This window comes from Halyomorpha halys, unplaced genomic scaffold (assembly GCF_000696795.3).
Source record: "Halyomorpha halys isolate HHAL.00 unplaced genomic scaffold, Hhal_1.1 Scaffold413.1, whole genome shotgun sequence".
In the NCBI taxonomy this organism is placed as follows: Eukaryota; Metazoa; Arthropoda; class Insecta; order Hemiptera; family Pentatomidae; genus Halyomorpha; species Halyomorpha halys.
Genome location: NW_027104790.1, coordinates 189,606 through 202,451, shown reverse-complemented (window position 1 = coordinate 202,451; position 12,846 = coordinate 189,606). Strand labels below are relative to the sequence as shown.

Genomic DNA, 12,846 nt, shown 5'->3' with positions numbered 1-12,846 from the left:
AAAATAAAGTTATCTCTTAACAAATTACGTAAGTAATCTGCCAATTTTCAATTTGTAATATGTTAAAATTTTATCCCTCAAGAACTTTGTAAAAGATGGTTTGAGAGTTCAAAAATAATTAAATTGATGTCATAAAAAATATAGGGTAGAAAAATAAAATGCATATTAGAATTCAACGCATCTAAAATATATGGCTGGCAATTAATGCAGATAAATCTTTAAAAAAAAAATACAACTGCTAATAAGAATAGTTTTTAAAAGTAATATTATTATTAATACATTACACCATATGTTAACAATATTTTAAAGTTTTCTTTTCAGATAACCCATTTGCCCAGGTAGTCGACCCTTTTCAAGAAGCATTTCAATTCTTAAGATTACTTCTAAAAATTGGATTACTTTAAAGGAATCATTTTTTAAATTAAAATTTTTGTTTTAGATCTATCATTTGTCCAATAGATGGGCCAAGATTGTATGGATTCTAATGGTACATACAATGACTAACTCAAAAATCCATGAAAAAAACAGTATTTTTAATGCCATAAATAGTGTATAAGGTCAATATGTAAACGTTTTATTGATTATGTAATTACCTGTTCATAAAAGGTCCAAGCCATTGAAGCCATTAAAGTACGACGCAACATCCTTGGTGCTAATCCTTTAAAGTATCCTCTGAATCCATATCTCTGCACAAGAAAATAAAAATAATGCAAATATACCATTTTACAGTAGCCTAATACTAAAATAATTTGTTTACAACTTGTGGAATTCGGAGAATAAATGAAGAAAAAATTTACCTCATGTAAGTGCAAAAGAACTGAAGTAACATTTGGATATATAGAAGGATAAAGCTGCATTTTAGTTTTAACAACATCTGCAGGTTGGGTTACAGCAGAAGCCAAAATACCAGCAACAACTCCACACCCAAACTGTGCTCCAGCTTGAAAATCACTTTTTAACACTTCTAAAATTAAATAAAAAATAATTATAAATAAAAAATAGGAGTATAAGCAGGACAACTTATTCAGAAATCAACTATCAAAGTTTAACGCACCAGGTGGAACTGCCTGTTTCAGTTGCGTATAGAACATAAGGTATATTCCAGAAAATGGAGCATCTCTAATTACGGTTGGAACTAAGCCACATGTTAAACCACGAATTCCTTCCTTAGAGTATATCTGAGTTAAGGCACTGGTAATGCTGCGATAACGATACTCTCCACTCTGAAATGAATTAATTACTTTAAGAACATCTAGTTTATGTTTAAATTAATACTAAAATATATAACATACGTCTAATGCAACATCTAATATAAAAAAATAATCCTTTCTTTCATTGATTTAAAAAATATGGTAACACTGAAATTTGTGATTTTAGAAAAATTTGTCATTTGTATTTAATGTATTTTTTCCTCATTCAAAACAGTTATAAGCCAAAAGAGAGGCCTAATTAAATATAGTTTCGTCTAGAGCCAAAAATAGAGTAAAAACTTTGACAGCTATTCTGAGTTGAAAACAAAGATTAAAAATAACTACAGTTCCTCACCTAACAAACCAATCTTATTTTTTTTAAATGTTAATAATAATATTCTCAGTAATCACAAATTGAATATGATAAGCAAAACTAGGGATCACTAAATTACGTAAATAACTGTATAAGTACAATTTGTATACAGCTTACTAAAAAGAAATTAGCTTTCTCACCTCAAATCTAGTTTTAACAACAGTGATGGGAATCAAACAGACTGCACTGAATGATCTTGCTGCAATACCGATTGTGACAGCAGTCAGAGGAGAAGGAACTCCATCACTAAATGAATTTGTTAGCCAATGCACAGAGGAAAAGTAAAGGCCCACTCCAGGTATTGTTCTTGTGATGGACTGTAAAAAAAAAATTCAATTAATTTTATAATATGATCATATATAGAGAACATGAATAAAAAAAAAATTAAAAACTCATCTAACTATGATACAGACAAATATTGAGTTATTTAATAGAACAATAGAGAAATACAGTAAATACTAACTGGTGCCATTCCTTTCCATAATCCTGATATTTGTTCGTTCCTAAGAACTTGGTTCATAACTCTCATCATGCCTACGGAATGCTGTCCCCTAGAAAACAATAAAATCTAAATTAGACTTTATTGATATACTATTTTAATTGAATGTACCACTGTCACAATATAATGCCTGCCTATTTCATTCTTCAAAGCCATATAAAATAAAATGTATAATTTTTTTCAAGTAACAGAGCAGTATTTAAAACCAATAAGTGTAATGTACATAATTTAAATTACATATCATGGCAATGAAAAATAGTGACTTTAATTTTAAGATAATTACAATTAAAATAATGCAACACTTCTTACCTAGGCTCGGAAATCATGGAAGATTGTTGAATTCTGGTTTTGACTAGATCAAGTGGTTGGAATAGCACTGTCGAAAATGTTCCGGACAGCGACCCAGCCAAAAACGCTTTTAATATTGGTGACTAAAAATAATAAAAATAAATGTTTTGACATCTTGATTACATACATAATGATCTTATTCAATTTAATGCAGCATGAAATATTACAATAACTTACACTATCTAATAATTCTTGAATGAAAGAGTAATCAAATAGATCCATGCCTTAACTATAGTTACTAATATATTTATTTTTTCCGATGACAGTTAAACAAATTATATTTTGATACTTTTAGAGAGTTTTTATTTCAAGTCCATTTTAGTTTCATTAAAAATGCAATTCAAAATAGTTTAATGCAAAATGTATAGACTAAAAAATGAATGAGCAACATTTGTTGAAGGGCAAACATGGAAAAAATATCTACCTGACATGCCAAGGTAGCTTTTATGAGAAAGTGAAAAAGCTGAGTAAAAGCCAACTGCACGTTATGTCCTAATCTTCTGATTAGTTACGAAGGTTACGAAATCAGCTGAGGCAGCAGGTAGGGAAACGCGGGGTTTTATGAATTTCAGCCACAGGAGTTGTTTCTTCCCCGAAGAAATATGGGAGCTGAACTAGTTGAAATACAACAGTATCTGATTTGATTCATTGTTAAAATCACTAAATTCCGACATATGAGGATGATTTTGGTCTATCTTTGAACCAGATTTAACTTAATAATTATCTTAATCTGCAATAATTGGGGAAAAACCGGCCCAGTTCACGTTGATCTTGTACACCTGAACAAATATTTCGATACGGAAAAAGTTTTAAAATTACATTTAATTAGCTTAAGATGCAGCTATTATTTTTGATCTATACTAATATAAGAATTTATTTTTTTTACTTAATTTCTTCTATAAATGGAGCGTTTTTTTTAATTCGTTATTTTGTTAGATCTAAATTGAAAATAAAGTGCATATCTTCATAATAAAAACTTTGAATTAATTTCTGCTTTATCAACTAGTAAATATTTACTTTTGTATTATACTCTTTTGTGCAACAAATCTTTCAAATTGTTGCTTCTTTTTTTGTTAAACATAGAAACGTGTAGTGTAGAGCATCACATTTTTTTTATTTGTTCGCTCTTGGTTGAAAGGGATCAGAAACATCCATGAAATCAAGCATAGTTCCTTCGTAAGTGCCCATGGCTTTTAGAATATTCTCAATCCTTTATTAAAAAAAATTTTCTTAATAACAGGAAGATGGTTCGGGTGCGGACAAAGAAAAAACTCAAATAGTAACTAAATATTTTCAGAAGTCATCAGCTCACAAACAGGCAATGTCAATGTCAGGGATGGCCTACCCACGGCCCGCCTTCAACATTTCTGAGATTTAGCACACTTTTACAAAATATATCTATTTGATGATGGCCAAAGTAAGTTAAATCCAATGTATTAAAAAAATACATTATTTGTGCTTCCATAAATTCAAAAATTAACTGTAAAAATTAAGTGAAAAAATGAACTTTGATTTTAAAATAATATTTTTTCGAATATATGGCAGATATTGCCTGTTTTATTTTTTGAGTTTAGAGTAAAAATTTGTTATGTAAATAAAAAAAAAAAAAACTCACAATGTTTCAATTTTTAATTCCAAAAAAATGTTGGGGGCTTAGAATAATTCAGAGGGCTTTAAAAATATTTGGCATACTAAAATAAACTATATTAACATAAACTTAATATATTTACTAATTTCTCAGTTCAAAGTGAATTTGTTTTTCAGTTTTAGAATTTAGGCTTGCAATGATTTTCATGACAATATCTACATATAATATGAAAGTTAATAGTGCAAAAACACTCATGTGCTCACATTTATAGAATTGACTATAAGATTATTAATAACTAGAGTCTGACAAATAATTTACATTATATATACTTTTTATTTAATTGGGGAAAAAATAGACAAATATTATTATTATTATTTTAGCAGGTTTTAGCTTTTTCATAATCTATTATCAACAATAAGAGTAAAAATTGATAATGAAAGTGGGGAGAGATGGCTGAAATCCCCAGTCATAGACTCCCGATTCTGGTTAAAGTGGAAAAATGGATTCTGTATGTATTACTCTATATAAAAAAATTAATCTGGCTAAAATGAAAAAAATACAACGAAAAAATCTTACTTAAAAGTTATCGGATCAATATTATTATTAATTAATAACGAGATATATGTAAAAATTATATATCTTATATTATTCATTACATATTAAAACTGTGTATTACATACTGGAAAAAATAAGGCCCGTATAACTCCTTTGTTTCATTAACCACTAATATTTTATATTTTATAGGATTTACAAAAATTACCAAAACGACCACCATTTTCACAAGGAAAGTTTAATGAAATATGTATAAAGCGTATTAAAATTATTTGTTAAAATATAACAGTTTAAAATTTAATAATTTTAAATTTATCATTTTTATTTTTATTCCTATTTCTTCTGAAAAAAAAAACATGAAAACTTTTTTTTAGACCATTTGAAGAGAAAAGACATCCGATATTTTAAATATAAAGTCATGAATAGATAATAAACGTTGAATTTGGATTTTAGAAATAATTTTGGCAGAGGGATCTAGCAAAGAAGTGTCCTAGTGTATCATTATCATTAGGAAAATATCACTTTTTTAAAACTTTTTATTAATAAGAAAAGATCATAAAATAAACTCAAACTTAGTTGGCATATATAGTTATTAACTATCACCGAAAAAAAATTTCACATTTAATTTGCACATAAAATCTAAAATTAATTTTAATAAATGCATAAAAGACTTATTTCCGTTCATCATATCATTTAATATTTAAACACTATTCCTAAAAACATACCTCAAAGAGCATTGTAAGGAGAGTTGCAAGTACTAGTAGACTGTGTAACACAAAGACAATTGATAATGGGAGCCGATCCGTAATGGTATATATGTGACCCCCTGCATGACTGTTATCTCATAACCCGACGCGATTAGCTTAACCCCAATGCCGACGTCAGAGCATTATCATGGCCCCCTGTGGAGTGGCCTTCTGACCTCTGCCATTTGTGCAGACCTTCGCAGTTGTTTTTCTATTATTTTTTTATTTAATCTTTTTATAGTTAAAATTCTTTCTAGTTTTCCTTCAGTTTTGCATCATCCCATGGGATAACTCACTCCAACCCAAAATTCATACCATTCAGACATCGTATTGTATAATCCTTTCCGCGTATAGCTTTATAGTCGATTTAGTTAAAATTACAGTTATTTAAAAAAAATCATGTTAAGTATGTTTTTTTAATTTCTGATTGACATATGTGATTAAAGATTTAAAGTAAAAAAAAAAGTATGTTCTTTCTCAACTATTTCTCAATCACAGATTATTATTAATTTTATTATATTTTAAAATGAATTTAAAGGTTTATTATATTTAAAGATTTAAAAGGTATAATGAAGAACAGTCCCTTTTGCTTAAAGATTTTTAATCGATTTAGTTTAATATTACAGTAATTAAAAAAAAAAGGTTTACTTTAAAGCATGTTTTTTCAATTGACAAATGGGAATAAAGACTTAAATAAACAAAAAAAAGTATATTGTCTCTCAACTACTTCTTACTCTTAGATTTTAATTGATTGTATTATTTTTTAGAATTCATTTCTTTAAATATTTAAAAGGCATCATAATTTACAATCTTTATTGTCGTTTAGATTAAATTACAGTTATTTAAATAAGAAACTAGTTCTTTCTTAACTTACTCTTAATCCCCAATTATTTTTTTATTTTATTTAAAGATGTAAAGATTTAAATAATCAATGAATCCCGTTTAAATATAAGATAACTAACTCATGGAATCAAAGTCGTTCATTATGTTGAAATTACATTAAAAAAAAAAAAATTTCTTGTTAAAGTAAATTTGTATGTAATTTAGGATTACTTTATTTTTGTTTCTCACTCTCTTTTTATTATCACTCCATTTATCGTCCGTTTATTGTCATTGAAATGAATATTTAAAATTAAAAAAGTATGTTCTTTCCCAACTACCTCTTAATCTCCAATTATTATTAATTTTGTTATTCTTGAAGATAATTGTATGTAAAGAATCAATGCATCCCGTTTAAAAATGAGATGCAGTATCAATGATTTAACTAAATATTTCAATTTCCAATTTCAATATTTTATGTTTTGTTATTAGTTAAAAATGGATCCCAAATTTTTCTTTTTTTCATTCTGGAAATTTATTCTTAATTTCAATAATTATATTGAACAGCTGATGTCACAGTAACAACATTTTTTATTGACAACCTTTATGAAGATGGGAACCTTAATACTTAAAAACCTAATCTGTAACGGATATAAAAACCTATTCAATAAAATATTATTCTTATAATATAGTTGAAATACTCCAAAAACAAAGTTTTAATCTCCTAAGTACTAATAAATAATGTTAAGGAGTATACCCTTCAATAACTCGGGTAACTTCGGGATGGAAATTGGAAAATTTTGTTTAGGTCTCACGAGACCTGAGGACAGGAGTGAGTGGCCCACACTATTATTTAATAAATGATTTATACAGTACTGATGAATTTATAGTTTTAGAACCCTTGGGCTCACCCTCTGAGATATATTTCAAACTTCCATACTCTTGATATTCCATATTTTCCAACACTCTAACCTAACCAAGGGTGCGCAATATTGTATCGCCTGGGTCTCCATGAGGTCTAAAACCCCTATTGCCAAAGACAGTGCATCTCAAATTCACTGTCTTAAAGGAACTATAAACCAAATACAGCATATCAATCCATGACATCACAAAACATAAGAACTCTTTGTTGGACATTTATTTGATCTGGCCCTTTTCTTATCTGGGGATACCTGCAATGTCAAAACGTTGGCTGATAAGTATTATACTAGTATTTGAGATACTCAAGGCTTTGTTTTCATTCCTTAACAAGTAAATTGAATAATATCTTTAAGAACTTTCAATTTTTTACATCAATGTAAATTTGGTGGGGGTAAAGTGGGACGCTTCGTAAGATATCCTCTCCATCACATAAAAAACATGTGTGTGACCATCAATGGAATATGACACAGAACTGCATAACCCAGAACATGGCACTTAGATTAATCCTGGGAGCTTCCAAATCATCACCGTTGCCACTAAGGAAGTCGAGAGGGGGAGGAGGTTTAACCTCTCCCTCAGAGAAGAGATGCAGTAGCAATAAAGTTAAACAAAGGACTGAAAAGAGGCGTTCACCCTACTGTCAGTAGTACCAGTCTATTTCTGAAAGGCCAGCAACTCAACATAATTTCTCATCGAAGGTTAGAGAAGTCGAATATTTAATTGAGCTCGAGATTCTGAAAGCCCAGCTATTTCCCTTGAATATAAAATGGTTCCCACGTCCTTGCTAGAGGCTCGCTTGCTTTGACGGAGGAAATCGACAAGCAACGCACTCCCCCTGCTACCATGAACGTAATATTTTTTGAAACTGTGCATCTCTAGAATCCCCAAGATATATTTCTTTGGAGTATCAGATGCACTGTTTCCAGTGTATGATTACACGGACGGCTCAGTTGTGGGTCTCAGAAATATAATCAAAATATTTTGAAATTTCTGAACCAGCGGATCATTTATCATATAATTCTGAAAGAGAAATATATGCAATTATGTTAGACGTGGAGCACCTGCTTGAGGGAAATGAATCAAAAATCGTCATATTTATAAATTTTCAGGCTGCTATTCTGGCTCAAAATGTTACAACTGATTTGGCAGTGCTGTTGGAGTGCCGAAGGATCTTGTAGCTAGAGCTGATGGGATCCCATGAATTTCCGCAATGGGTTCCTTAGCACTGCCAAATTGATGGAAACGAAAAAGCATATGCTAAAAGAGCTCTCTTGAGTTCCAACCAAACCTTTCTCTGCCAAAAGAACGATTGAGGCGAATAAAATACTCGTAGTTCGTCAGAGGCACGATAGAGCTGGGGAAGGTAAATCATTGGTACCCTTCTTGGAGGAACCGATACCAAGAGAAGACAAATTGTTGAAACATTTCTTTAAAATCAGTATCTTTGCGAGCCCACTATGCAAACTTTGCTAGTTCGAAAAAATGGCGTCTCCACATTTATAAACTTTCGATAACTACAAGAGATCAGGAATAATTTCTCATAAGAGGACACTACCTGAGTCAAAGAAATAAATTATTTCGGATGGCCGAAGTGCGTCGTTTTTAGGCTTAATTACAAAAAAAATTCACATGCCTAAAATCTATAGTGAAGTAATCGTTAGCTTCCTCGTAGAGTCTGGGCTGATCCAGGCCCCTTGCTAATCTTTAATGCAGGTAGTACTAAGGGACTCAATCTTCTAGGCTGTCGCCTTTATAAACCCTACCAATGCAATCTTTCCTAATATATGAACTGTAGTAGTTTACCATATGTTTTATTACATCCGAAACTGTAAGACAGAACTTTTCATTCAGTTATAATTATTTTTTATTCTTAGTGCAACGCCCCTTAAAGCGCGAGGATCGTTGTCTAATCAGGTCTGGACGTGTTGACATTTATTTCGAGATGGATTCATGAAATAGGTATTTAACCTCTTACTCTTTCAAAATTGGATTAGTAACCTGTAGAGTAAGAAGTTCTTCCTGAAAAGTTACTTGGAGTTCATAAGGAATGATTTTACAAAATACTGTTAATAATTACTAATAGTTATATAAAAAGACTAATGCACTGATGCCTATATTGTACTATTATATACAATATAGCCTATATTGTACTATTATATACAATATAGCCTATATTATATACATATTCCTTACTTATTGTTTATATAAATATGTAAAAAACAACTTATCTACATTACTATAGAATCTTTAGATTTCGGGATACAGAAATCCATCAAATTCTTGTCGGGTTCATTCCCTTTATTGCGGAATCTTCAATCTTCCTTATATCAGGAATAAAATTATTTATAAAGACAAAAAGGTACCAATCTGTCCACTACAAACTTTAAGATTACTAGTTTTCAAGGTTCATGGTTCCCACCCATTCTTATGAAGTTTCAGGTATAGAACTGTTTTTACATTTCTACAAAAGGTTAGTTTTTTCACATGTCATTGTCATTTGATATTATTGAGGAAGTACATTTTACTTGTTTTCTTAATACATTTGTAGGTCTAAGTAATCAAATAAAAATAAATGTTATTGTGGATAATGTTATATCCATAACCTTAACTGAATAGTAACTATGAAAATATACTTAAACTTCAACTCTAGTAGTACGGTCTTCTCTCTGGTGTGAAATCTTTATGTGAGAATTGAAAAGATTTTTTTATTAATATTGATTCTTATCAACTTAAATATCTTTTATCCTTACTTCTATTACATTCATATCTATTTTGTTCAGCGTTAGTTCTACATTCTGATTTTAATTAGTTTGAATGTTAATAGAGAGACCTTTTTTTCAAGTTGTAAAATGTTATCTCATGTCAGATTCTCTACATTACCTTTACGACTGTATAATACATTTCTTTCTATTTAAGAAAAATAACTACATAATTATTAATCCTGATATCATCAATTCGGAAGTTCGGCAAAGAAAGAATTAAAGTTCTACTTCTTTAGAATTATTAGATCATATTTGATCTTGTATTCACGATTTGAGACCACACTAATTTCTTTTAACTTCCAGGATGTCTGCTAGGAGTTCCACCTGGAGTTATCCCATTGAGGGAGGGTTTTTGAATTGCATTTCATTTGTGTTCCTTACATTCGTGTTTGGATCTTGATATCTAAAGGCCAAATCAGTTGGGGGGATTGACCGTTGAGCTTTCTTTATACGATTTAGCCTGGTTTTTCAAAATGCTAGCGTGGGAAACTGGGAATATGAAAACGAGTAAGCGTACGAGACATTATTGTTTAGATCTTGTTATAAGATGTAACTGTCCATCGAACTGCAGCCTTTGGTAGATCTGTCCTCATCCGTTCCTCTTCACTATGGAATTCCCTCCTTTATTTGTAGTTCCAATACCCTTCCAATCTTCAAATCCCGTATCTTCGACTACCTTCTGTCCACCCAATTCCGGAAGAATAACATTTGAAGTTCCAAAAGCTTTATATATTTTCTGTATTTTATGTCTTAGATTTTCGTTGATAATTGTAAATATGTACATTATTAGAAATTGTATCTTTTCATTTATTTTTTTTTGTTTAATTTAATTTGTTTTTTGATTAGAAATTATATCTTTTCATTTATTATTTTTTAGTTTAATTTGATTTGATTTTTTATCATTTTTTTTCTTTTTATTTATTATCAGAAGTGTTAGTCATCTTATGTCTTATGATATTACTTATGGTTTTATTTTATTTGTGCTAGCATTATTTTATATATTCTGTTAATTATTGTTGTTTATTTGTATCTTTTTAATTTATTAAATTTAAATTATTTAAATTTATTGTATTATTTTATTTTATGACATCTTGTAATTTCATCTCTATTTTGTAATTTACTCTGAAGCTCTAATGCCTAATTTTGACCCCTGTATATTATTCTAAAGGGATCAATCCCACAATAAATAAAGATTATTACTATTATTATTATGATTTTGATTAACTTTAAAAGTTCTCTCTTTAGCTGAGTCTAATTATTTATTCTTAACCTCTCTCACGTAAATATAAAATATTATAGTGGGGAGAATTATTAGAGTGGTGAAAAATTTTATGTCTGAGTGTCCAAAGGAAATAAACTTTTTAAGTTTATTGGGTCCTTTGAATCCAAAAAGCCAAGTCTAGCAAAATTATGTGTTTGTTAAATGTATCGATTAAAATCCAACGATTTAAAAAAACTTGAAAGTTTTGTGATGCGCACATAACACCAAATTTATTTATTTTTAATTTTCCGAGAAGCTATAAATTTATGTTTACTATTGTGCAATAGCTCTTGTAAATATATGTTCGCCTTACGTCAATATTATACTAACACGTCAGTAAAAAATTACATCAATCACAATATTGACTAAAGATGGATTACAAACAAAATATTGATTATAATACCGTTTCCTATTTGCGTTCATTTGCACACTCATGCCTCCAATCGTCTTGTAATGGAGGGTTTCGAATCAATTTTCGAACTGTAAACTTTTCTATACAAGTATTTACTTTTTAATACTTTTTAACTCCTCATAATATCACTAATAGTCTTCCCTATCATGAAAAAAATAAGTATTAGTATTATTACCACACTAGTTTCTACACTTGTACTATGAACTAATACAATTAGCATTCATTATGAAACAGGGCCCTGGTTAAACATAAACCATTGTTACTAAAAATATTGGTATTTAAAAAGTTTTCATTACTTCAGTTACCAAAATTAACGACCAAGTGCCTAATTTGTGGCCTTTTGTTTTCAAAATAGATTCTATTCGTTAAACTCTAACATCACTTTTGTCCTTCAGCGGTGTTAATGATGCCAGTTTGTAGTTCTACATGCAAGTTTCTAATTTAAAAAATTATATTATGAGATTATGTGTCAAATGCAATATTTTAAAATTAATTTTCTATGTGGAATGTTCAGATTGAACTAAATGGAATACTGAAAATCAATGAGAGAAAATAAAAAGTCTAGCTTTGAAGATATTAAATAAACGAACGATTTCAAAATTAAATTGGATTATCTACCAAACTTTAATATATATTCAGTTGAGAATAATAGTATATACTGTTGTCTTTTGTGGTGTTATATCATGTTCTAACTGTCATATCTCGGATTCCTTCCAATACGGTTTCGTAAATGAGATATTTTTAAACAATTCTACTTGATAATTATAACACATTAAACGTCAGTTTTCTAGGTGCCATTAAAATAAAATATGAATGAGGAAACCAAAAATTTATTAGTACATCTGTTAATTATATTTATTAGTAACTGGTTGCAGGGTCTTAGCCCAGGTATTTGTTTCCCGGCACACATTAAAAATATTCTCCCCTTTTCTTCCCCTTATAATATGGTATATATTCACATTTGTGGGTATTGGGATGTCTTAAATCCAATTTTCAGCTCATATATAAAAAATATTAACCGATTTAATCATTTGTTGCATATGAAACATTACTAAACTCTCAATCAACAGCATTAATTAAGTTCCTGAAATGTTAAAACCATAAAAAATAAATAGAAATAGAAACATAGAAATAAACTGAGCTGTTCAAGCTCTCACGAGATTATTACGTATTTTTAAATAATCATTAAAGTAGTCATAAAGTGGATTATCGACATTAAATTAAATTCTCTAAATAATTGGGTGACTGACCCACCACGTTTTTATATGATAGTAACAGTGCTGTATACTTTATATGATAGTAACAGTCCTGTATACTTTATATGATAGTAACAGTCCTGTATACTTTATATGATAGTAACAGTCCTGTATACTTT

The 12,846-nt window shown here is 29.4% G+C and overlaps 1 protein-coding gene across 6 annotated transcripts in view; it reads right to left on the bottom strand.

The window, feature by feature from the left end:
- LOC106682436 (mitochondrial glycine transporter B) overlaps positions 1 to 12,846 on the bottom strand; it is a 50,936-nt gene that overhangs the window by 1,658 nt on the left and 36,432 nt on the right. The window contains exons 1-7 of one of the 6 annotated variants that reach the window (XM_014423285.3): positions 9,274 to 9,492; positions 2,372 to 2,493; positions 2,027 to 2,114; positions 1,704 to 1,880; positions 1,055 to 1,223; positions 798 to 964; positions 594 to 686 (exon numbers count right to left, since the gene is read on the bottom strand). In XM_014423285.3, the coding sequence (XP_014278771.1) occupies positions 594 to 686; positions 798 to 964; positions 1,055 to 1,223; positions 1,704 to 1,880; positions 2,027 to 2,114; positions 2,372 to 2,493; positions 9,274 to 9,309 (852 nt within the window). In that variant the 5' untranslated portion in view covers positions 9,310 to 9,492. Of the gene's footprint in view, positions 1 to 593; positions 687 to 797; positions 965 to 1,054; positions 1,224 to 1,703; positions 1,881 to 2,026; positions 2,115 to 2,371; positions 2,494 to 2,587; positions 2,805 to 2,834; positions 3,294 to 5,275; positions 5,702 to 9,268; positions 9,493 to 12,846 lie in introns of those variants that run through there. The other 5 variants (XM_024361813.2, XM_014423287.2, XM_067045260.1 and 2 more) reach the window with 5 other exon arrangements.